The 26,343-nt window shown below is 40.9% G+C and overlaps 2 protein-coding genes across 7 annotated transcripts in view; both read right to left on the bottom strand.

Moving 5' to 3' along the window:
• The window catches only part of CTNNBIP1 (catenin beta interacting protein 1), a 33,024-nt gene extending 17,245 nt beyond the window's left edge, over positions 1-15,779 (bottom strand). The window contains exon 1 of one of the 2 annotated variants that reach the window (XM_030507826.1): positions 15,622-15,779. The gene's annotated coding sequence lies outside the window, so the exon portion shown is untranslated. Of the gene's footprint in view, positions 1-11,795; positions 11,878-15,621 lie in introns of those variants that run through there. The other variant, XM_030507827.1, reaches the window with a different exon arrangement.
• Positions 15,780-20,646: 4,867 nt separating this feature from the next.
• LZIC (leucine zipper and CTNNBIP1 domain containing) overlaps positions 20,647-26,343 on the bottom strand; it is a 28,130-nt gene continuing 22,433 nt past the window's right edge. For 4 of the 5 annotated variants that reach the window (XM_030507823.1, XM_030507819.1, XM_030507820.1 and 1 more), the window contains 2 exons: positions 25,050-25,131; positions 20,647-23,859 (listed from right to left, as the gene is read on the bottom strand). In XM_030507823.1, the coding sequence (XP_030363683.1) occupies positions 23,801-23,859; positions 25,050-25,131 (141 nt within the window). In that variant the 3' untranslated portion in view covers positions 20,647-23,800. Of the gene's footprint in view, positions 23,860-25,049; positions 25,132-26,274; positions 26,334-26,343 lie in introns of all 5 variants that reach the window. The other variant, XM_030507824.1, reaches the window with a different exon arrangement.

The raw sequence follows: 26,343 nt of genomic DNA, 5'->3' as shown, positions 1-26,343 counted from the left end.
TTTTTACTTTTAAAGAATAAGTTTTTTAAAGGTTAAGACATTCTTCATCTGCAAGATATACACCCTGACCATACCAATGACATTCCCAATCGCTTGAGAACTGAATGCATTCAAGCTTTGCATTCTTTACGAAGCTTTCAGCATCAAACCCCACTCCCTGGAAAAAGCAATAAATGTTGTGACATGTAATTTCTTCTAGTACAAAAAAAATAATTTAAAAGATAGGTGTAGCTCACCAAAGATTTGAGGCAAACGAGGGAGAAATGTAAAGCATGCTGAGTTTGACCAAAATTACTGGTTTCAGCTATGCGTATGTTATCTGAACACAGCAATTACCAAGCCTGGCACTTGAAAGCTGGGTTGGAAAACCGTTTGTGCCGAATCTTTCAGACCAGCCTCACTGTTCAGTCCCCAACAGCTAAAAGTTATAAACTTCATTTGTTTTAGACTCATATTTCTGAACATACTTCACAACTGACACTGGGTATCAGGGCATGGTAAGAATTTCTAACTCTTCCTATCTATCACATTAGCCTCTAAGACAAGCAGCTCAATCTCGCAAATGAAGTAACAGTTCAAACCCTCTGCAATGTGCAATGAAATACCAAGTGCCTGCTACTCAGGACAGCATCACAGCTAGAATCATGTCATTAATAGTCTAAGTTGCTGTACTTGTTTCTGATTAGGGAAGATACATATATATACACCTGCACCATTTGTTAATGAAGTCCAGCTTAAATTTACTAAACATACTCTCGAGTGGGTTTTCTGTGGTCGACAAGAGAAGGCAGATCTAGACTAATGCAACTTCTTTCATGGCTGTTTATCACCCCATGCAGATGTCATTACTAGCAGGGAAACAAGACAGGAGTAGCTGGAGCTACTCAACTGTTCTGTACACAGGTTCATCAGAGAAAAGCTGAATCCAAAATACCTGCTAGCTTCACCCACAGGTTCTCTACGGTGTCTCTTACAAACAAGTGTTGGGAGCAGCTGAACTTAATCAATGGCTTAAAAGAACCATTTCACCTCTCCAGGGGAGAAAAACTGCCTGCTCTGAAAGGATTATTTAAGCCCTACCCCACTAATTAGTTCCCACTGTTCTTGCCCTCTCAATATGCAATGTAGTCCCAAGAAAGATCAGCTACAGCACTGACATCAGGACCGTTTGCAGTAACTAATTGCTGTTCTCATTTCTATGGATTTCAAAGACACCCCTCACAACCACCACTGTACAAATACCACACAACTGCGTGAACTCCTTCCTAAAGGAAAGGATCAGGGCATGGGAAGTAACCACTTCTGAGACGCATTTCTGTCCTACTGACAGTAACAGCAGTTAAAATTCCCCACGCACACCCTGAATTGCAAGTAACAGTAATCCATATGCAGTTATTATATTTAACACCAAACACAAATGAAAACAGGAACATCAAACGTTTTCCTAACGCTGTAAATTGAGAGGAATCCAGCTGAGAACTGAAACAGCCACCAAAAGCCATTTTCCAGCCTGAAGGCTTCTATCAGGGACAATTCCACTTCCAAGCAAAGCATAGTCCCTCTACAAGGCAGCAGCAACACTCGGAACATGCTTTGTCCCATCCATGTGGTTGGCCCCAGCTCAGCGCACTTCACCACTGCCACAGCAAATACATGGGTAGAACATCAAGCTTGCACACAAAAACTTCTCTGCTAAACCGTAGGGCACATCCTCTGAACAACAAGTGCCTTTACTGCTAAAAGCTTCAAAAATGACTGGAGTAAATATATAAGTAATCAGGTTTCATTACTTTTTCTTTAAAGTATGAGAACAAAATCAGACCTGGTGACCAGTGCAAAGTCACACAAAGGTTCTCCTACCAACTTGATCCTATCTAAACAGCAGCTTCACACTTCCAACATTTTCAACTACACATCAACATTTCCACATTCATCTCTAACAGATCCCAAGAAATAAGATCTAAAAATATTTTGCAACTGTGTATTTTGGGGGTGGGAGGGAAGAAGTGTAAAATATGAGAAAGAGTTCAGCAAGACAGCTGAGGAACAGCTGAATCACAACCAGCACAAGTTCTGCTCAGTCTTAAGAATCCCAATCGACCCGTGACACAATGATCCATCCTTGAAGCATTTTCCAGGTCAGATAATTCTTTGCCTCAGTTGCAATTACCAGCTCTGAACTCTGCTTCTTTCCTTACCTATATCCAGCTTCCATTCCTGCAAGGTCAGAACACTGTTTATCTTAGTTATGTTCAGATCCAGTTTTTTGTCTCAGTCTCAACAACTGGCGACTGCTTCATTGAGTCTATTATCGCTGCAGGACTCAGTTAGGTCAGCATCGCTTCATGCTCACACAAGCCTCACAACACATCCTCACTACACCAACCAGCACTTCTACCATGGAAGGCAACATTGAGATTTTCCTCTGGTCATGAGGTTCTATCACAGCTTAATTCATACCATGTGCTCGCACAAGGGAAAAGAATAACTGAAGACTTTTCCACTTAGATGTCACTAAAATACAAAAACATAAAAGCATTTCTCAAACTTAGAATTGAAACTCTTCTTGTCCCGATGGGCTTGACTTCTCAGCCAGGATTTAAAACAGATAAATCCATGCAAGGTCCTTTACCTTAGAATTGAAATAAGAACTATTCTAAGCACAAAAACTGCAGTTTCAAATTCATCCTTCACCTTCTGTCCTAAAGAATTCTACTTCCTTATAAGGGTTTACATGTAGGTCAGAGATTGCTATGAAGAGTATTTTTTAACATACAGAAAAACTTAAAGCAGTGAAGTAATATTAGTAAGTTCAGAGATGTCCACATTTGAGATGGAAAAAGGTCAAAGCCTTAGCTTTAGGTTCTATCACTTAAGAGATCACGCTGCTTCCCTAAACATGGCTAGGTTAAATCAGTTTTTAAGCTAAAATGTAAGGCACACTAATTGAAAAGAAACATTTAAACTGAAAGACAGTAGATTTCAGTTGGGTATAAGGAAAAAGTTCTTCCCTGTGAGGGTGCTGAGGCGCTGGCACAGGGTGCCCAGAGAAGCTGTGGCTGCCCCATCCCTGGCAGCGTTCAAGGCCAGGTTGGACACAGGGGCTTGGAGCAACCTGCTCTAGTGGAAGGTGTCCCTGCCCGTGGCAGGGGGTTGGAACTGGAGGAGCTTTAAGATTCCTTCAACCCAAACCAGTCTGGGATTCTGTGATATGTTTTTAAAGTGCGTGTAACTGAATTACAACAGCATAAGGAAACTGAACCAGCCTCAGGATGCAACATGCCACGTGCCAGATGCTCCAGCACTAAAGGAAGAGATGCCAAAGGCTGATGAAACCATATAGAATGCCCTGTTCTCTCAGGTCTGGAACTGGTCTCTCCAGATAAGGGTGAGGTGGATGTGCAAAGCCAACAGGAACGTTTGGGCTGCCAATACCTTATCTATTTGGTAGCTAAGCACAGTTCTGCTCTCCAATGCCATTATTCAACTCCTTTCTCACGAAAAAGGCTAACCTGTGCATCTCAAAAGCTGTAGTTTCAGTCTGAAATGATTACATTCTTCACTAAACTGTGCTAAAAGACAAAATCCTACAAGCTCGTCCTGTTGCATCCCACACGCTGCAAATGGACATAACTGGGTCACCTAATTTTCCCTGTTTGGCAGGAATAAGGAATGAAATTTAGTTCTCATTAATTTTTAATATGATTCACAAGACAGAATAATAAATGAGAAAGATCTATATATTACAGCCAAAACAGCCAGCCTAGCTTTGCCAAAGCAGTAAATTTGAGTTTAAAAATATTCCCTCCCTTTCCCAAGCAGTAAACTTGGGAAGCTGGTCAGTAAACAAATGGGAACGCTGTCCTGTCCTACAGCACTTGGTGCCCCTGTGGCTGCAGAAGGGCTGGTGAGGATCACAGGAATGCCTTCTGCTTTGCAAGGCCCAACATGTGGACTGGGCAGAGCCAAGCATGCCTGACATTCCCATCCTCATCCCTCTTTGTCTGCCTACCAACCCATCTCCTTGGCTGCAGAAAGAGTATGTGCAATCCTGTTCTCTTGGAAAAGGAAGTGGAAGTATCACCTTCATGCAAACACTGTAGACTGAAATTACTTTCTAGCAACCTCATAAGTTAGATGTGGTTTTGGAACCAGAAGATGTAGATACATCAACACCGAAAAACCAAAGGAGAAGGAGATGAAGTATTTTTACCTTTTCCACTATCATTAAGAGATGCTTCCCTACCTCTCCATACTGTTCTGGTCCTGAAAATTTCAACATTTCAGGAAACATGAAAATTCAATATAATCCTTCCTAAAAACCAATGTAAAAGACCATACCATCTTTCTCTTCAATTACTGACTCTGGATACACTAGTATGTAATGAAAAAATACTGCCTTTGCAGTTATCTCCCCTCCCCTTTGTTTTCCTAATTCAATTTAGAACATCGGCTACTGTGTTTTGACTTTAAAGAAAACCCAGACAGGATAAATCTCTACTCAGACTCAGTTTAACTCACCTGTTTTACACACGGGTGGAAATAGCTCCTAAGGAAACTCAAGTTCACCAGCAAGAACTGTTTTGACTGAACGCTCTCAGCAGAGGAGGATTACAACACACCACAGCTGAAATTACAGATTCATAACTATGTATTTCCCTCACTTCTGCCTATACTCTTATGAATTCAAAACCTGGACAGACACCTCTGCTGGACAATGCCACAGATGGGTTCATTATAAGGAACTTCTAAATTACTCTGACTTCCCCTCACCATCCCTTTAAAACAAAGAAACAAAACCCCCCAAAACCAACAAAACCCATAAAAATTTCACATCCCAACAGAAGAAGAAAAAAAGACACACTAAAAAATGGTATGTTTGTGCATTTTGCATAAGGGAAACTACTTAAGCATCCCATTGAATGTTAAAGACATGCTTATTTAATGCAATGAAAGCAACACGAGCTTTTCTTCCTTCAGATTACATATTCCCAACACTCTGTAACAGTGAGATTCCTAACATCCCCATTTTACTGGTATGGGAAAAAAAAAGAATGAAAAGCTGAAGAATTCACACAGTGTAAATTAAGGGGGGAAGCAGTAAGCTGTCAGTAAATGTAATATTTTACATATTCGATCTTAATAATTTAGGGTACTTCGGGCAGCCATCTGGCAAGCTCTTTAAAATGTAAGCCACAGCTGACTACCTCTTTAATATCTTGTATCATTTCCAGTTATAGCCAAAAGAAATTCAACAGCGGTTAGTCCAGCTTCCTTTTTTTTCCCCTTTAATCTGCCCGGTTCTGTTTAAGGCAGCTAAAAACCTCAATTAATGGGATAGGATTGTAAAAGCTCAGATAAGGAGTTATGGTGAACAAAACCAACCGCTGCAGGTTTCCTTTGCACTACACAAATTGAGTTAACAGCCAGCATGAAAAGGTCCCTCTGACTCTATGATATCGTTATTCAAGGTTAAGCTATTAGCCTCCACAGTTACATTATTGAGTACTTCAGTGGTTAAAGCACGGTCATACTGGGAAGCTTGTTAAGTGCAAGGGGATGCTGCACCTTTAAGCCTTGTTAATTTTCAAATGACATTTTACAGAGAACAGCCAGAGTCCTAAAAACCTCCCAGGCTGGAGCCTGAATCCTGAAGGCAGGAACCAGAGTCTGCAAAATCCGGCTGCAAATTTTCCTCTAATTCAATCTGACTCATGACCTTCAGTCACGGGCAGCTGGAGACTGGATTAATTCCCATCTCCAGAGAGATATGACAATGAAGAATTCATAACAGCTACCTATTTATAGGTGAAGAGTAAGAGCTGAACTATTAAATACTGATTTTTTCCCTTGTTTCTATGCTCAGTGTTATCTTTTAGCTGACTTGAGAATGTGAACCCCAGGGTGGGATTTGGTCCATTTACACCTGGAGCTCCAGTGGCAGGTTCACATCTCTCACATATTAGATTTAAATTTTTAACAAAAGGTGTACAGTCCTTCCTCTTGAGGAGGGACAGGAAACAGCCCCAAACTTGCCATTTAGACACAAAAATCTATAAAAACAAGCAAAGGGTTTTTTTCCCCAGTGCTGGATCACCTTTCAGAGCTTCAAAAAGGACTTAAAAAGTAGCAATGAACCACATTCAAAAAAGATTCCCAATATACTAAAACAGTTCTTACATCAATGCTTAAGCTACCAATAAAAACCCCCAAAATCCTACCATTATAATGACAATTTTTATGAAATTAATGCTTGCCTCCTGACCTTCAAGCACCCACAAACCAGTTTAGTTTGAGGTGGTTTTTTTGCTGTACCACAGCAGCAGTCTCTCAAAGGAAAGACATCTACCACATCTCGTAGAGTTAAAAGAGGCAGCACAGGTTTTTAGGTAGTTCACATCAGTCAGCTTGAAGCCTCTGAAATTAAATGTAGTAACAGCAACAAACCCTTAAAAAAGACTTCCATTTCACAAAAGGTACTTGCACTTCAAAGATGAATTTGTCAGAAAACCTTCAAAAAGTGACAACACTGAACTACAGCAGTTTATACACAAATTCTATCCCGGTTAAAGAAACGATTCTAGAAGATTACAATACTTTACTCAAGATGGTCTTCAAGAGCCGGATTGCTGAGTGCTGCTCTTGTCCCAGTCACCAGGATCTTTCAAGGAGGCTCATGCACCTCTTCCCCTATTTATAATAATGCTACAAATCCAGCCAGGAAAGCAGGCACTAATGATACATAGCCAATGGTTTTAACTACCAGGTATCCCACGCAAAAGAATTACAGCTGTAAAAAGAGGTGTTACGCATCCCTCAGCAAAACAAAACTGTATGGCAATGCTTTCTGTAATATTCTATCTTTCAGAAACAGACGTAAACTTGAGATGCCTTTTCTTCTTCAGAAATGAGCTTTATTTTCATAGTTTGATTTGAACTTGAATAGTAAACCAGTGAAAAAATGGAGCATCAATAAGGGTTATTTTATCACCAGCTTACAAGAATCAACAAAGCCTTTTCAATACACCTATCCCATTTTATATGGCATGCTATACACATTGTACAAACATGTACCTATATAACACCTCCACCTATGTAGTATCATATTTTTGGACTATTAATTATTGACACCAATGACAGAGCCTCCTGCAGCACGTCTGTTCTATGATCATTGCAGAAACTGAAGCAAGGCCAATACACAAACATGCAAGAGGAAGATCGAGACCATTAATTGTGGTCACTTCATCTCCTTGTGATGTCAATCAGCTTTATGATCATGTTTCTCAAAGAAGCTCTGTAAGAAGTGGTAACGCTGGGTCATAATCCCCTGAAGATTTATAGATTATCAGCATTAAAACTGGGGTTTACTGGAGATTGCCATTTATGTTACAGAAACCAAACTCCACAGGCTAAAAAACAACTTAATACAAGGGACAAACACCCGACACTTATGAAGCATCAACACTGATAAAAATTAGCTGACTGTAGAAGCAAGAAATTGGCTCAGTCTTCATAATGAACCTAAAATAAGCCTACCATGCCCACACAACAGAGTACAATGTCAAAACTGATGCAAGCATGTGGATATGCCCAAGGTGCAGCATGTTTTTTCTGCCGCCTTCAGTAATTCTCAAGCAGCTTGAAATGGAACAAGAAACAGAAATATGCATGGACAAGCAGACATTTGGAATTACCACCTGAGCTAATGGAGAAGCACATCAATGTTTGGTATGTTTCCAACTAAACAGTTTCATTAATGCTGTATTTGTATTCGGATTTTGAAATTAAACTATGTCTATAGTGCAAAAATTTGATGTTTCAGTCAACTTTAACAGGGCAAATGACACCATTAACCTATCATAAACCATTACAGAACAGTCTAAAATCCAAACAGGCAGAATTCCAGTATCTGTAAGTTGTTTAAACAACAATAACATTTAATTTCAATTCACAAGCAAGCAGTAAAAGCCTCCAAAGCCCCAGAAGTTCCCTATGTGGAGCCTGTGGTCTAGTGACCAACTTCTCAGCAGCTCAAGTACGCTACATTGTTCGATTTCACCAGAAATGGCAGAGCAATGCCTACCAAAAGGACTTCTCTCCACTATTCCACTCACTGAAGCACCATGGTACATATTTACAGGCCTTTGGTACTCATCAGCACAGTATCTTTCTACAGATGCCTGGCATATTAGAGATAGCTTTCAATTTAAAACGTGACCTACGCTGCCCTGTAATTTATCCTGACATCTGAACATCATTAATGTCAGATTATATATATTTTACACTGGAAATGCCTACAGATCTTTTATAGTTGAGAGATTATGGCTAACTAGGGTTTTTTAAGCAATTAAAACGTGAGCTGTTATTAGGTTGGTGACTACTTAGCATTCTAATGTTTTGCAATACTGTATCAAAGTAGAGTGTTAGGACCAGAGACTCTTAGATTAATAGTTCTTGACTACCAAAATTGCCCAACCATTGGACAACAACATGAAATATTGTTATGGCCTCATACATCAATAAAATTTGCTGTACAATGTGATACATACATCCCTTGTGACATCTACTCATCTTGCCTCTTCAGGGAAAAAAAATCAAAGCAATAAGAATTCTTCTGGGCTGCTTTGCCCATGGATGCTCTGCAAAACCAAGAATGTAAAGAAGTGGTTTTGGATCTGAATCAATGTATGGTTTAATTTTCAAGCCATTTGAAGAGGTATTTTATTAACAGCTCTTGCTGACAGTTGAACTAAGAATTAATGGCTATTTGTCTAATACGAATATAGTCCTTGATCATCCTTTCTGCACTAATCACAATACAAAACCTTTCTGATCTGTCAGCATCACTAACATTACAGGAACAAGAGCCCCCTGCTCCTAGGACCTTCGCAGAATACTACTCCTTGGGAACTTTCCTCAACACTATTTCGCAAACTGGTCTTAAATAGCTGTTTTAATCACATGTACAAAAGGATGCCAGTTCCTCTCTTCAATGAAGGGCTTATTAAAACCAAAAAGCACAAGGAAAGGAGTGTTGTTAGCTTTTTAATGTCACCAAACAAGATCATGCTGCAAAGATACCTGATGGAGAGAGGAGGAAGGAAAAAGAAAACCTTGCCAATTTTAAAAGAAGACCTGTAATGTTCACCAGTTTAAAACAAATTCCTAATTACACACCAGTTTTACCACGGATATTTTGATTTCTATTTTTTTTTTTTTTTGGTAAAGTGGAATTACAAGGAAGGAAATCTTGCCTTCAAGAGGCTTCCTATTTCTCAGGAAAAGGGATGCAATTTCCTTCCTCCCTAGCCACAATTCTGAATGTTACCTTAATTATATTAGCCTTGAACTGTGACATAAACCTGTACGAGGTCATTGGCTTGACAGCAGAAATCTCCCCTTAGCACTATTGTACAAACACACATGGCCTGGAGAGCAATAAATTACCTACAACAGGGGATTTTCAGGAGTTATATCAAGTCCCAGTTAGTGCTGGGACTGATTAATCTCAGAGTACAATGAAAACTGGAAGAGTCACGAGCAAGACTGAGAGCACACGCATGTTAAAGGCAAGCAAGCTGAGCTGCATGGAAAACCATGTGGAATTGTGTGGCAAGTTTGATTTATTCAGAGATCAACACTAATGAAGTTAAATACTTACAACTGATTGTTTCAAGATCTCCTAGATACGTAGAACTGAATGCATTTACAGGATAAACGGCAATCACTCTCCTAAGAATGGGAGCATCATGCAGATGAAACAATATGTATTTGATTAATCAAACCCCAACACATACCAATAATAACAAAGGGCCTTAAGCCCAGAGACCATCAACAACAAGGCTCAACACAAGGCTGATCCTTCCACAAGTTAAAACTACTGTAGGAGTCCAGACCACTTCAGAAAGTTTCCATGAGCAGGATTGCATGCAACCACCACCGACTGAAGGCAGAACATGGAAAGCGAATTACTGAAGCTGCACACAGATTTCTGCACTTCCCAAACTGTTACTACATTTACAGTACAATTTTATTGTATTTAGTTTCTCAACAAAAAGGAGTTTATAGTAGTTACGGCAGAAAGTGCAGCTACCAGGAAAAGAACAATGAAGTGGGCATATGAAAAACAAGGTGCTAAAACTGCATTTCTCCTCCATGCCCAATTACACATACAGAATGTTATTTTATGTTTAAAACATATTTTGTAAGAGGTAGCGAGCTATGAATCATGACAGCAAAACATTAAGAAACCCACTGCAACCAGTTTTATGTGCATTGTGAAAGGTTTATTTTGCAGTCCCCTGAAGCTGCTGACCAAATTTTCAGTGATAGAAGTTCTGTTTAAAAATCCTGATGTTTCTGACCTTTGAAGTTCAGCAAAACCTCTCACGAATTCCACATAAACCAACGAGTACGATTTGGCATCTACAGACATTCCTGAAAAAAGGCATCTAAGCAGATGTGAATGCTCTTATTTTTCTCCATTTGGCATCAACTCTTAAGGTTAATTATATTTTAAGTGTGCTATGGCTGATCATTTTTGCATAAACATTCAGTTAACCGTGTTTACCTTGAAGTCTGATATTGCCTCCTCTGACCAAACAAGGAAGCTGTCAGTTTTCCATATAAAATCCAGCACACTCGAAGTTAGGAAACTCTATTAAAATTACATTAGTGTGGCAACAGGCACCAAAGATCACCACAGTTACACCAAACCCTTCCATCAGTGAATTACCTTCAACTGTTTCAATATTTATGCTGCTGCTTTATAGAAACTCTGCTGCCAAAATGTAGGTCACATTTCCTTTAAGGGAACACGGGTGCATGTACATACATACTTATTTAAAGCTTAATGAAATTAATTAAAAGCTCTTCACTCACTTCAATGTGTATTGAATCAGGACCTGAATGAGTTCAGAGACAAAACAATTACACTTTAATTAAACATCTTCACATTCTTGTGAAGCAGTCAACTAATTTTATAGAAGGATAAACTGATTCAGAACGTTTCACAGCTTGGTCATGATCGTAAACAGAGTTCTCTAGTGGAAGGTGCACCTGTCTGTGGCAGGGGTCTGGAACTAGATGGTCATTAAGGTCTCTTCCAACCTAAACCATTCCATGATTCTGTGATTGCTAAGTTGCTTCTGTATTTGTTATCTACCCTTGTAACACAGAGAAAATGGGCTTTCTGAAAAAACAATTTAATTCTTGGTCTACATATTGCAGCAAATAAAACCAGAGCATCCCAAGACAAGTGCAATGGTTGTACAAATCTATTGGCTCTATTTCTGTTCCCCAGTCAGCAGCTGATTGAGTCAGTCACAAGAATGCCAATAATGCAAAGAGTTAAAATTTTTAGGGTTTTTTTCATGGCAGTTTATGTCCAGATGAGATTTTTATGCTGGGGGGTGTGTGTGTGTTTGCTTTTAAAATAGCATTAATAACCATGATATATCTATATCATTATGTTTTTAAAAGAAAAATAGGCTTGGCAGATTTGGTATTCTATAAAACCTTGAAAATACTTATTAAAAACCAAGAAGTCTGATTATACTTCCTAAATTCAGACTGACATTTAAACCATCCATGTGACAGAATGTGCGCACTGTCACATTCTGTCACAGCACCAGCAGGCAGCAGAAACAAGCAATTACCTTTCCTCTTTTTTTTCCTTACATAATGCTTTCCCAACACCAAGTCTGAAAATAAACACCGGAGTCAGAAGTGTTCTTCTTATTCAATTACCAACTAACATTTTGAGGTCATTTTTCTGATCTTTGGTTTCTTCTCACCTATTAACACTCCACAGTTTTGCCCATTCTGGTCTATCTGCTCTCTTATGCCAATCGAACTTCATGGAGAGGCCACGGCTCTTTAAAGGGAAAAAGAACTGTAAGGCTCATCCATTCTCAGAGATATAACAGCAGCAACAACTAAATTAAATGAAGTTTGGTGGTAAAATGTTTTTAGTACATTTAAAACCTATTTATGTATCATTTCTGCCACATACTCAGAAACAAGACCATTACGCTACCAACATTTCTTAGGATGTGGAGTAGGTGACAAAATGTTTTAATTCCAAAACCTAACATCTTTCGTGTATATCAGCATTAAAACATAAACATCTTCTGGGACTATTCACATACTTGTAAACATGCTATAGCTTTACTGGTATTAAATTAACAGATATTATACTGATGGTTATATTAGTAAATATATACTATACCATACTGGTGGGTTATTCTAGAGGTACCACACTGGTAGTTTAAATGAAGAACATGATTGACCAGCTTTACCATCATGGCTATTCACATGTTTGGAAACATAACAGAAAAATTAATTTACTCTCACTATCTGAAAATTGAATTATAACCACTGTAACACACCAACTCCCAGAACATCAACATTTGGTGTATTTATTAGGATCACAATTTTTCCAATTAAAAACCTTAAGATCAGGTTCAATCTCTTCTGCGCTGTGTACCCAGTGGTGTGGTATGCTGCACACGGCTGCATTTCAGCAAGAAATCCCATCTGATGACAGCTTGCAACAAAAAGAAATGTAGTTTTGCATCTGCAAGTATAGAAATATTTCTGAAGATACCAAATCCTTCTTCTCTGGGAAAAATTCTACTGGAAGTTTCTCCTAGCATATTCAGCAGCAGTTTCTAAAAGCCTATCGCCTCTCTGCATGCACAGCACTTGGACGCATTATTGATGCTCACAACTAGGTCAGATGCTCAGGAAGGATGCTCTGTAGTCAACAAACTTAGGAATTGAAGTACTTACTAAAAATCATAAATGTTTATGTTGGTTACAGACAACAAACATTCTGGAGAAGAAAAAACTCATATTAAATTACTATAAATAGATCCACTTCACACAAGTTGTTTCCTAGGCAGAGCACCAAGCTCTAACATCAGTTTCACCGTACCAAACACATTCAGATGTGTAATAAAGCTTTAATTTGCCCATATGCAACTGCAGGATGGTTTTAGCAATAGATGTATATCACAATGTTTGCAATTACAACATTTAGGTTTTGTTGCGGCTCACTTTTGGTTTATCTAAAAAATGACACAGATTGTTTTGGAAACCTCTCTCTCCTCTTGCAAGTGAATTGCTCAAAAACCCTGGATGGGGGAAGGAGGAAAATGGCAAAGGATGGAAGGGAGTAGAAATAGGAGAGCATGTAGCAATAGGACAAGGGGGAATAGCTTTAAGCTGACAGAGGGGAGATTGAGATTAGATATTTGGAAGAAGCTCTTCCCTGTGAGGGTGCTGAGGCGCTGGCACAGGGTGCCCAGAGAAGCTGTGGCTGCCGCATCCCTGGCACTGTTCAAGGACAGGCTGGACACAGGGGCTTGGAGCAACCTGCTCTAGTGGAAGGTGTCCCTGCGCGTGGTAGGGGGTTGGAACTGGATGAGCTTTAAGGTCCCTTCCACCCCAAACCAGGCTGGGATTCTATGATTTATGAAATCAATACGACTATGGATTTCCCATAAAATTGGAATTCAGCACTTGCTTTCTGTGCAGCCCTAATACTCACCATTACTATGTTGTATTGTCTACTGAAACGTATGAGTATTAACCAATTCCTGTTAAGACAAGAGGCAGAAGCTTCAATTCATTCTGTGAGCAAATCGCCTTCTTTCCCCTTATACTGCTTGTACAGCACGTGGAGCTCCTGTGCTCAACTGTTCCCAGGCATTCAGGCAAAGGACAACCATGGTCCATCCAGGACGTATTTATTACAATGACTGCTATCAGGCTATGGGATGATTTTCCTGGTGCAGATTTCAGTATCTTCCCACTTGGATGTCAAAAAGAATCCTGCAAGCACTTTTATATCCTCTCTAACTTTTCATAACTTTGGTCTCGATGCTTAAAACGAACTAAAAGACAACAACTGCTGCTTTGAAACCATACCGGGTAAGCTGTAAAACTTCAGCCAAGTTAACTTGTTCAAAACAGCCTTTGCTGTTGCATTCGTTTAATCCCACGTGCTTCCTTGTAGATTTACACTGTTCTGATGCACACATCAACTAAGAGCATGCAAACCCATTTACCAACAGTTGTAAAATATGCTGTAAAATATGAAGCAGCTGCCAATTTCTCCTGAGATGCCAGAGACACAGTAAAAGAGATGACGTTTATTCAGTTAATGGCAAAGAGGAGCAACCTCAATGTACCTGAAGTACACCTGCCACCATCTGCCAGCCAAATCTGTCTGTCAAGGTAAACAGCAGCCTTTGGGTTGATAAGAAAATAAAACATTGAAAAACAGTATTTAAACTGCATTTAAAAAACAGTAATGTGTTGCTTTCTGTATGCCCCCTCACCTGGAATACCTGTAGATACAAAATGAACCCCCTGAAGTACATCATCCAGCCCCACTTTTCACTGTTTAGGTAGCATTTCTCCTTCAGCAGACTATTCCACATCATACACGAGCTCCAAAAATACTGAGGGCAAACAACATAGACAGCTTGCGAGATCAGCAGCCAACAAAAACTAACCATAAAATCTTGATTTTGTAAATGTATTTAAATATTATGATCTTAAAATACTCCAGGGACATGCCTACCACCATACTGTAGCCAACTCGGATCAGAAAACCCAACCAGCGTACCTAACTTGCCTCTAAAGCCTGTTGGTTTTGGAGTTTGGTGGTTTTTTTCTAAACCACCACATCTGCAGAATGTCTTGCTCTCATCTCGCAGAGCATCAAAGCCGATTTTGTTCAATGTGCCAAGATGAGGAACGATCAAATAAAAGATGATATACAACAGAGCAAAACATTCTCTTCTTGAAGAGAAAGCAAATGCAAGTCTTAAAGTCAAATGTACCCTGATAAATCACATCTGGATGTTGAGCAGGAACTAAGATCATCTCTCATCTACTTCTGGAGTACTAATATATTCTGACTTGGAAAATGATGCTGTTCCTCTCTCCTGTATCTTTCCAAGAGACACGTAACTATTGTGTGCCAACAAATGCTGTCCATCTTTACACTAAATTAGGGAGCCCTGCTTCAGAAACTCTAGAAACACAATTTTTAGCAAGGTGGAGAATTACCTCCCAGGGAAGCCCCCTGTTAAATACCGGCCGAGAAGCATTTTTCCCACGCGAGGTACCGCAGCACCACACACTTTCCGTTCCACAACCCGAGGCTGCCCTGAGCAGGGGCGTCCCGATATTGTGTTTTATTGCCTGCGGACGTGACACCTGCCCTCCCGACGGCTCCAGCGCACCTTCAGCAGCTTTAACGTGGGGATGACTTCACCTGCCACAAAAATGCAGCCATTGCTGGGGTGGGACACGGCCGCCGTGGAACAGGGTGCAACATGACGTAAGAGATGATGCCAGAAAATTAAACAGGCACCTCCTGTACCTGTGCTGCGAGGCCACGGCCTGCCAGCGACCACGGCCGCCGGGCCCCGGGGAGGTCAGGGGCCGCGGCCCTGAGCCGGGCCGCGGAGGGGGACTCGAGGGCCGGCCCCGGCGGGGCGGCGGAGGGGAGGCGGGGAGGCCCGGGGCCGGCGGAGCGGCGCCCCGGCCCGGGCGAGCGCCTTTGTTCACGGCCGGGTGCCGCGCACAAAGGGCAGCCGCGCTCACCTGCGTGCGGGGCCGGGGCGGCCCCGGCGGTCCTGCGGCACGGGCGGCAGCGGCGGTAGCCGGGCGCGCTGAAGGCGGGCGGGCGGGCGAGCGAGCGAGCGGAGCCGAGCGGCCGCCTCCTCCGTCGTGACTCACCGCGGCGGCCCGAGGCGGGACGGAGGGCGGGCGGGCGGCGGGAGGGAGGTGCCTGGGCGGCTCCGGGGGAGGGACCCGCCGCGTCCCGGCGCCCAGGGCAGCGGCAGCGCCGCAGGCACCACCCGCCGCCGGCCGGGAGGAAGTGGCGGGGCGGTGGTGCCGGGGGGCGGGGCCAGGCGGGGAAGGGGCGGGGTCGGCGCGCAGCCCGCGGGCAGGGAGGGGAGGGACGCGGCGCGCCCAGGCGGGAACCCCGACGAGGGGCCGGGTCGGGCTGCGGGTGCCCCCGCGACCGGTGAGATGGGGACCGGTGACACCCGGGGCGCTGGCGGGGCGCACGCAGCCCGATTCCCGGTGCTAGCCATGCGCTTACCTGAAGAACCATCCCTTGGATCGGGCTCTGAGTGACGCGGTGCCGAGCGGCTCCGTGAGCTCACGCTCCCCCTCCAGCCGTCCTGGTCCACGGGCAAGGCCGGGGAGTGCAACCGCTCCGGTAGTGCCGTGTGTGCTAAATCACAGCATCGTTAACACGGGTTACACCACCACTTTTCAATGCTAGTATGCTAAGAAAGTTAAAGACACTGCAAAATCCAGCGCAGCTTAACTCAAACTAATTCAGTAAACACTGAAAATGCCATCTTGTGAGGACCTCCAACTAGGCTGAGTGTCCACCTGGGCATTCAAGCACTCTAATCCTTCCCCTAGGTAGGCTGAAGCAGAGTAAAGCCGCAGCAAACACAAAGAGGAATTAATGACAGAAAAAAAGAAGCCACCAAAGGTCCATCACCTCCTGCTCCATCACTAATCTGCATTTTGGTTTCCCAACTAGGCTTAACAGTAACACTGCTCATCTTAATGTGCACTGGTGGGTCAGCAAGGCAGGTATCCTGAAGATAAGAATGCTTTGCGTATTGTTATTTAGTAAAATGCACCCGTTTTCCACTCGGTATTTAACTTAATTGCACAAAACCAGTCACAGCAATGCAATAGGTGGCATTTCCTTTAACAGCTTGCTGCTTAATGACATCAAAGCCCAGTGCCACTGAAATCCACACGCCACCGCCAGCTAATGAGGGTCTTAACATGAAAGCCTCTGCAAAGAGCAAACCCAAGCTGCCGACAGGAACAGGAATGGTGCAAATGTGCTGGGATCCAAGATCACTAGCACATACCCACAGCACAGCAGGCAGTAATGATTATTAATTATTTAAGAAAAGAACATAAGAGCTCCGGCAGAAGCTGAAAAAAATATGCAGAAGTGTTGCTCTGGGATCCTCCAGTTGGATTACTGTTAATTAGCACAGTACATGAGTCTGAGAGAAAGATCTAAAAGCATCTTATGCTAGTAGGAACGTATAATTAAGCCATCATTTGCATCATTGCAATAGTATGAGTTTTCTTACTGATAACATCATGGGCAAAACATCATTTTATGACTAAATATTGTCTAGCTCTCCTGCTCTCATTTAGCTGAGTGCACAGCAGTGTAATGCAATCTTATACAGCATCAATTTAACATCCTGCGTTTACTTAAAAAAGAGCTTAGCAGAAAGAGACACTAAAGGCTTCCTTTCTTAAAACACTGAGTCTAAATCAACTTCTGCCTCAGCATAGTCTGGTACATCAAGCTTACCAAGATGTTTAGCCATCAAGCAAGATAACATCTGGCCGTTACAGCAGTCACTTGTATCATCATAAGATGTGATGAATGTGCAAGAGACCTTGTAATTCCTACTTCCACAACTGATCTAGAATGTTGTTCATGCCTCATGGGGATGCACAGACCTTCACAAAGTAAGCAGAAGATACAAGTGCACTGCACTTGAGCAAATCTACTCTCTTACTAATCCTCACACTACATGCCTCAACCGCAAAATGGGAAGAATACAGCTTATCAGCTGGGGAATGTTAGCAAACATAATTATCTAAAGGTTAAGTCTCTCTAACGTTTTTACAAATGTTGTATAAAGATTGGGTATCATTTTATAAAAGTTTAACAGATTAAATGGATTTTTTCTTTTCAATCTTCAGTTTAATGAGGCTGCTGGTTGTTCTAGTAAGCCAAAATTTCATGAAACCTCCTCTGAATCCCTGCTTCACTTAGAAAAGCCCTCTCAATTCACTCTGTCCTTCTCTGATCCCCAATTCTTTATCAGCTCTGAAATTCATTTAGGGTTCCTCCACAGTACAGCTGCTTCCACCCTCCAAGTCCCTCTCTATATTTGTTGGCATCTCTCATTAAGGGCTTCCAGCAGCATCTGTACACACAGCCTCTGCTTTCACTATCCATCTGATTTAACCGCACTGAACAATAATGAAAACTCTTTCCCTGGAAGATGTGTTTGGCACCCAATGAGAGAACTGGTTTTAGTTTGGAATCTTTTTTGTTTCAGACTTAGTCTGACAATTCGAATCCATCAAAATCATGCTTTTATGCCAAAGCAGCACAGCGTTGCCTGAAAATTAAATACAGTTCAACCAACTGACTCTTTGCATACTTGGCACTACAATAAATGATGGACGGTTACAAGAACCAGTTGAAATTTCCATGACTGGTGGTGAGCACAACTTGCATAGATTACAAAGAGTATAGTAGAAAATTAAAGCTGCCTTAGTTAGGATATTTAATGTTTCTACAGACTGTGCAGTGAGGAGGTATGCAGAGATATTTTAGCAGGATGGACCAAAAAGCTCTTCAGTGTAAAAAAAAAAGGCTGTGACAATCTCTTTTTTGTTAATCCAGGCTTAGTTGTACAATAAGAAACCTTCCAAGCTGCAGACTTTATTCAAAACCAGAAGCGTTCCCAGACTAAATTTGGTATTTATGAAGTTGCAAAGCACACACTTTTATAACATTCCAGAACTTCATTTCAATCTCCACCTTAAAAGGATATTAACTGGACAATTAAAAGAAAAGCTATTTACCCAGACATTAACACTTCTGTCCACAGGATTTGCAGGTGGTTCTGCCTGATGGTTTCCAGTACATCTGCGATTACTACTGACCCAGTTTTGGAGGCATGTTGAGACATGATCTTAAACATTATCAAGCAGCAAACTATTCTGATAGCAAGATAAAAAGAGATGTCCATGATTAGAACTTGTTTTAAAAATAAATGTGCCATTAAGTATATCATTATTAGCACATTAGTGTGTTAAATTACAGCAGATATTTCAGTGCATGATACAGCAATACCTTATAGTTATATCCACTAATGTTATCCCTGTGTTTCCTCTTTTAAGACCTTATTTTAGAAATGACTTATGCTGAAACGTTTTTATTTATTCTGTCAGATAGTGTCAGATACTTTAGGCCACCTTTTCAGATGCTCTGAACATCAGAGCATTTCCTGCTTGACCGAGATAAGAAGTTTAGATGCTTAAGTTATGGGAGAGAAATCTTGGGCAACATAAACCCCAGCAACTCTCCCCTCTCCCTCACAGGCACAAAACCCCATTAAAGTTAAAATCCCTACAACCTCACAGCAAGACAGTGTGTCGCATTTTCCATGACTCCTAAAGAAAAACTCAGCTATGAGCATTCCTATTCCTCTCTCATGGGCAGATGAGCAGACAGAATTGAAATAAGAGTTTATTTCCCTAATAGAAAAGACTTCTCCAGAACTCAGCGATAATTTAAAAATGATGGAAGTTGTGAAACTAAAAAATGCCTGCAGGCTGGCTTTTCTTTCTTTACAATACAAAAACTTCTATTTGTCCTTATAGAGGAAGGGAATGGCCCTACTGGAAACAAAACCAAATGGTTCTATTTTAATTTGCCTACCATTTCAGCCACTAATGATACAGCCTTAAATGCCTGGTCAGCAGGGAATCATTAGTAGAGACTTCTGTATCAAAATGAATTTGATTTTAACAGGCAGGAGAACATGATGAACTAAGGAATCTCTTAAGATATCTTGTATTTTTCCTTTAAGACAAAGATAACTTGCTACTTTCCATTCAAGATCAAAGCAAGGAAATAATACAAGGAGACAAAGACAGAAGAAAGAGAGACAGAGCATTTGAAGCTTCAATTTTCTCTCTAACACGTTTTCTTTTAGATCAGTACAATCACTAGATTCGCCCTATAGAGAAGGAAGATTAAAAAAAGGAAGGTTATATACGGCTAAGAAGAACTCTGGGCAACTTTGCTGACGTGTTTAAAGCTACTGTACTTTACGGTTCTTATTTCAGAAGTAAAATGATAAACAAAAAACAAAGCACTTTTAATCTTCAAAGCAATGCATGATCAATAACAACTTCATAGCACTCGATATTCAAGTATCATAATCTCTATTTTACTCCAGGAGAGAAAGATGTGTAGAAAAGAAGTGATCTGCCTGGGTCTAACTGGGGATGGAACTCAAACATCACAAGCTTTTATGTTAAATGACAAAACCATGCTTTCATTAGGGAATTATTCTTCTGTTACCAGTTTTTATTTGAGCAAATCATTATTATAATAAAAGGATTATGGACTTTTTTTTTCCCCCAGCTCCTGCAGAAGCATTTGAGATGCTAGTGGAGGTACATCCCAGGATTATTTGGCTAATATTTAGCACAGCACACCACTTAATTTACAATGCCTCTGATATTAATCTAACCACTTCAAGTAGGTTACTGAAATAACTATTTGCTAGGGTCGGCACATGAATAACTTCATAGTGGCAGCAACTTCCTTGATGAATTACCTTTACAGTCAGGGCATTGTGCAGAACATATCCAGGCTCTGGGTTGGAGTTTTCTGACCCTTCACAACTTTTGAGAAGGGAAGTCTGGCCTGGCACAGTGAATCTTGGAATAATATTGGTCACTGATGTCAATCTCATCTCTGTCCATCTAAATCACGAGAGATCTTTTCAAGAACAGAAGGAGCACAACATTACAAAGATATTCAGTCAAAGATGTATTTAATAGGAATTTTACAACTGCCTGCAGCACAGAAACTGCAAAAGTCCTGAAATATTAGCAAATCAATAAAAAGCGTTTCTCCAGGAAATGTACACCTCAAACTACAAGGGAAAAGATTTCCATATCATTGTACTGTAAACTTACTGTGATCTGTGGGAGTGCTGAGAGATTCCATTTACATACTAATGCCACAAGCAAGCTGGGCGGTGTGGGGAGAGAAGAGTTACTTAGCACCAGTAATGAGCAGAAAGGAAAAGAAGGCAGCTACAGTCCCCAGGGACTGTTTTGTTTTCAATAATTTTAGACTGTCTAATAATGCCTTTTAATAAGCTGCTCTCAGCTACAAAGCTGCAATCAGCCCTTGTCAAAGAACATAATGCTGCCTCAGACAGCAAAACAGTTTTGATATAATGGACAAAGGACCCCATCTAAATAGAAGCTTCTTAAAAAAGAAATGAGAAAAAAAGTTCCATCAGTGTTAAGACATAAGTTATGCTGTCTATACTGTGTATCCTTTCATTTCCTACACACTAGATTTCAAGATCTCTATTAAAGCAAAATACATTCTAAACCCCACATTTCCTGGTTTACTCTACTCCAGTCCTAGTTTATAAGTAGACTAACTTGCTTATTTATAGGGTATTTATGCCCCAGAGTGCAATTCAAGTTATGACTGATCCTGTTAATTTTCTGGTTTTAGTCTATGCTACCCACTTAGTCTCTAAGTGACTCCTATATGACACCGAAATTAACACTGCAATAGGCTATCCACATTTAAGACTATTTCCACACCACTCAATTTAAAGCAGTTCTCACAGAAGCTCAAGTCTAGCTATGAGAGCTAAAGATATATATATGATAGGTGAAACATGGATGTTCTACTCCATTAAACCCAGGATTCCTCAAACAAGTGGGTCACCTTCTCTGCTGACAAAGGCAGATCCAACTCCACTGTTGCCAACAGCCATGTCACCATAAACTGCAACTGAATCTACCCAACCTTTGGGTTTAGGAGTTGGTTCATAAACCATTACTAACTCAAAAAGAATTCAGTATCATCCATTTAGTACATGTATTTCTTATAAATCAAAGCACTAACAAGATGGGAAGAAGATCACTTTTTTCCTCTAGGAATTCTGATCTTTCTGCTATTATCACCATCCTTTTCTTTCCAGGAACAGACTTACTGTGATGGCAGTTAGCACATTTTACAGCTCAGTTCAGAGATGACTAAAATTTAAGACACATTGCCTGAAAAACACCCAGTCACTCAAACCAGCACAAAATCTGTTTGTCCTGAAGATACACCAATCACCTTAGTCATATAGGTAGAGATCTCTCTATAACCTCTTTTTAGTGTCAGTTTTTACATGCTAGAGAATCAGCATAAACCACTGTGGCATTTGGTTATTGCAGTTTGTGCTTATTTAAGGAAAAATAAATTTATCACTTAGAAAAAACAAATTAAGCAGCAAAATGGCAGCTTTTTCATCTCGATACATTTCTGCCCCACTTTATGGGAAGGGGAACCTGTGGCAAGTCCCACTTTCTCTGAGGGGTGCCAGATAATAACAGCACATCAACACACGCACAGCCAAACCTCCTTTTGCCAATGACATTTCATAATGCTTCTTCCACTTGTGAAGCTCTCCAGAGAAAGGAAGTGCTAATTCCTGGTAAAACATCCAGCCCAAAGGACCCAAATCTGTCTAGTGTTTGAACTCTTTCTGCACAGAAATAGAGGGAAATTGCTTTTATTTGCATGAAGTTAGTTGGGTTTTGCATTTTTTCCCCATTTATTTACAGCTAGAAGCTGTGTACTTTTCTCTACCTAGTAGTAAATAAAGAGAACAGGTATGAAATTCAGGGGTTTTTTGGTTGTCAGTATTATCAGATCAGTGCCTGAATAACTGCCTTTTAGAGCAGGGTATAGCAGACCTGAAACGCATGTTTCTCGAGCTGAAAAAATTCTCAATGAAATACAAACTCAAACCAAATGCAAAGTACTGAATTAAAGTGTGAAGCAAACAGTACTTTAAGAACAAGATCCCCAACACTGATTCACAAAACATAGTTTATCAGGAAGCTAAACCACGCATTTAGAGTCCCAGGTACCTTCTCCACACTCAAGAGTTAAAGATTCAACAAGAGGAGATTTAAAATCCTCCTACACGCTGAGATTCAGGATTCTAATTGCTCTGTGGAGGCACATTCCCCTCTGCAGAGCACTGCCACCTGGTAAACAGACTGAGCACCACTTGCACGGACCACATAATGAGAGTTTTCCCTCCCTTTTAAACTTGTTTCTGTTGCAAGCTGTTTCATGCTACCTCCAAAATACTGGGAAATAACAGTAGCATGTAGTTCTACACCCAGAGCTGAAGTAAGAGGTCACAGAAAAGGCTTCTCATTGCCATTTCCTAGCAATTCCCTGTCATTTCAATACACAAGGTTAAATCACTCCAGAAGCCTCCCTACAGGGCTCCCATTGTTTGTCAGTCAAGGCTAGGACACAATGGCGCTCATTCATGTGCACAGCAAACAAGCAGCTCAGGGCCCACGACCAACATACAGTCTCATTTTGGTTCTTCTGCAAACAGTTTGTAGAAAGATGGCATTTCAAATAAACTATGTCAATTTTTCCAAGTTTCAATGCATTCCTAGTACAAACTAATTAGTAGGGAGTCCAGGCAAAAATTAAGACAACTTGAGAGCAATGTGAAGAATCACCCCAAAAACCACTCACTCATTAGGACTGCTCCTGAAAAACATCTGCTTGCTACAACCACATGCAAAAAAGATTATGTTTTAATAGTTAGAGAAATACACATTCAGAAAAGGTCACACGAGCTGATTCTTCCCAAAGACAGTCATACCATGCTTTTGTTTTTAGAGTACCACTTAGTGTTCAGCCTCAGAGCTTGTATGAGTAAGGGGTACAGACACCAGAGTTCCAAAGTGCACTTAAGGCTGTTTACTTCATATCTTCTGGTTAAGAACCCAAGAGGTTTAGGGTTTGGGCTTTTCTTTTGTTTTGCTTTTCTTTTCAACGTGTTAAAAATAGAAAAACCAAATGCAATATGACAGAAGTCCAGTGCTGCTGCTAACTGGAGAGACACAAGCCTCACGCACCTCTTCATTGTTTTGCCTTTTCTACTTCAAAACTTGCTAGAGCAAAGACTTTGTCTCCTGATCCTATGAGGGGGGGAAAAACATTTTCAGTCAGTATTAGTAGAAATTGTGCATTTCCTTATATACAATTTCAATCAAGCAAAACATCTGAGATCAAAAGAAATCAAACCTGTATTTTGAAAAGCAGAACACTTGAAATAATTTAAAATAAAGAGACATGCTGGCTTGACAGGCCTGAAACCAGCCACGTTGAATTGCTGGTTAACTGGGATGGAGTTAACCATCCCCACAAAGCTCCCACAGTGCTGTGCTTTGTATTTGTAGCTAGAATGGGGCTGATAACCCACTGATGTTTTGGCTACCGCTGAGCAGTGCTGGCACAGCATCAAGGCAGTCTCACCCCCAAAAGCCAATAGGCTGGGGATGGGCAAGAGAATAAATCTTCTGGTTTTCCTTTGCTTCTGTGCACAACCTTTGCTTTTCTTCACTATCCTGCCTTTATCATAACCCACAAGGTTTTATTTCTGTTTTCTCTCCCCTGTCCTGTTGAGGAGGCGGAATGAGAATGCAGCTTGGTGGCCAGCCAAGGTGAGCCCACCACACAGCTTCTAACAAAGCACCCTTTCGAACACAAGGGTTCTCAGCTTGCTTTACACTCTCAGGAAGAGGAGTACTGAAAGGTAGGTCACAGGGACAGCGTATTTGTACCCTGACCTAGTCTGGCACATTCCTGCCATTCATCATTCTTTCATCACAGTTCTAACTGCAATGCTAGAATGAACTGTTGCGCTTATTTAGTGCATTTTATAACTGAACTTTTGGTCTTGTCAGTATGATTAGAGTTATGACAATCATGGCAAGAAGAGTACAGCTCTATTTTGACAATGTGCCAGTAATTGCTGAATTCTCTTCACCAAGCAAAGGAAAATGCTCTCCTGAAGAGAGTCCTTAATGCAACAAAGATCTGTGTAAGAGAGTATCTCTGCTAGAGACAGACCATTCACACCTTCAGCATCACAGGCAACGCCTGGCATTTTATGGACATTTGGCACCGGATGTATTTGCCACATTACCTTTTCCTCAGGGATAGCGTATCAGAGTTTCATAGTTAATAAAACAGAAAAATGAACATCAAAATTTAATGGCACGAATCTTCTGTTTGTGTTTTCTCTTTCATAGGTGAATCATGGGGATTGCTATTAATCAGTGTTTGATGAGGCAAAGAAATGGGAGTTATGGGAATAAAAACTTACCAAGGTCAGTGGAGACTTTCTCAAACTGGCTCAGGGCTGTACCAGCATTTGCTGACAAGAACGTCTCATCATCTGGAGTAAGCTACATCAAAAAAAGGCCACAGCTGTGAAGTTGGTACCTTAACTGTGCATATTCCCACCACTTCAATTCCCACCATCTATATGATCATACACATGAACTACCATAGGTTACAGCAATTGTCAGTTTGCAGGTTTTTAAGTGGCAGTGTTATCAAGTATATTAAAAGCTAAAGTAAAAATGTAAGCTCCTTCCCCTACCACTGAATGTCTTCTCCATGGCGCCTGTCAGCCCAGGAAGGACAGCATATGCAACGCCAGACACACCTCTACAAGTTCCGCTGTTTCAAGCTGACCTCCAGTAATAGTTTTTGATTAAAAGATCACCCTGTAACTCTGCACCAAAACTACGCAAAAGATGTCAATTACTTTTTTGTCATGTGGTCAATACAGTAATGAGCTAAGATCTAAGGTCACTTCATACCACGTACTAAGGAAAACTGAACTGCAGCCACCACCAGCTTTGACCATGTTAACAGTCCATGACCTAGAAATGGTTCTGTTCCTATAAAGTGACATTTGCACATGTACATTTTGCTTTTATGTACGTGCTCGATGCCTCGTGACAGATGCCCATAAAATATTTAGAATAATGAAGTAGGAATCTATATTTGGCAGGTTCAGATATTCTAAGATAAATGAAGGAGTTTTAAGTAGTGTCATATATCCTTATTAAAGCAAAGCACAAGGGTATCAAACTGTCCACAAGTGTGTGTATGTCAGGTTTTTTATTAAAAATACAGCAGAAATCAGGTACAGGCATTCAGAATGATGTTGGAATGAAGAGAAAAGCACCAGTTCCCTCCCTTTACTGGGCTTTGTAAGCAAGCATCGACCTACTTCACATTTTCCAGGATTGTGCAGACAAACATGTAATATTTACCATCATTTTTCACATTCAAAACGATATGGAACTCCTACCCTAGCGAGTCCTCTGTGGAGTAGGTTACTGATCATTTCAAAAGATAAAGAGGTTGTGTCAAAGTGTGGTGAAGTGGCTTGTCTGAAGCAATCCGAGGAACTCATGCCAAGCGGATTAGATATCTTCACACATTCAGTTCATAACCGTAACTAGCATTTTAACCTATTTCCTCTCTCACAGTCAAGCATTAAAAGCGTTCTGAGGAAAAGCATTTGCTAGTGTTACTTGGAATACAGCTCCTTTAAGTACCACACTTGATCTTTTCCATTACATTCCCTCGTTTCCTACAAAAGT

This window comes from Strigops habroptila, chromosome 16, assembly GCF_004027225.2.
Source record: "Strigops habroptila isolate Jane chromosome 16, bStrHab1.2.pri, whole genome shotgun sequence".
Classification (NCBI taxonomy): Eukaryota; Metazoa; Chordata; class Aves; order Psittaciformes; family Psittacidae; genus Strigops; species Strigops habroptila.
This window is presented reverse-complemented; position numbering and strand designations above follow the sequence as displayed.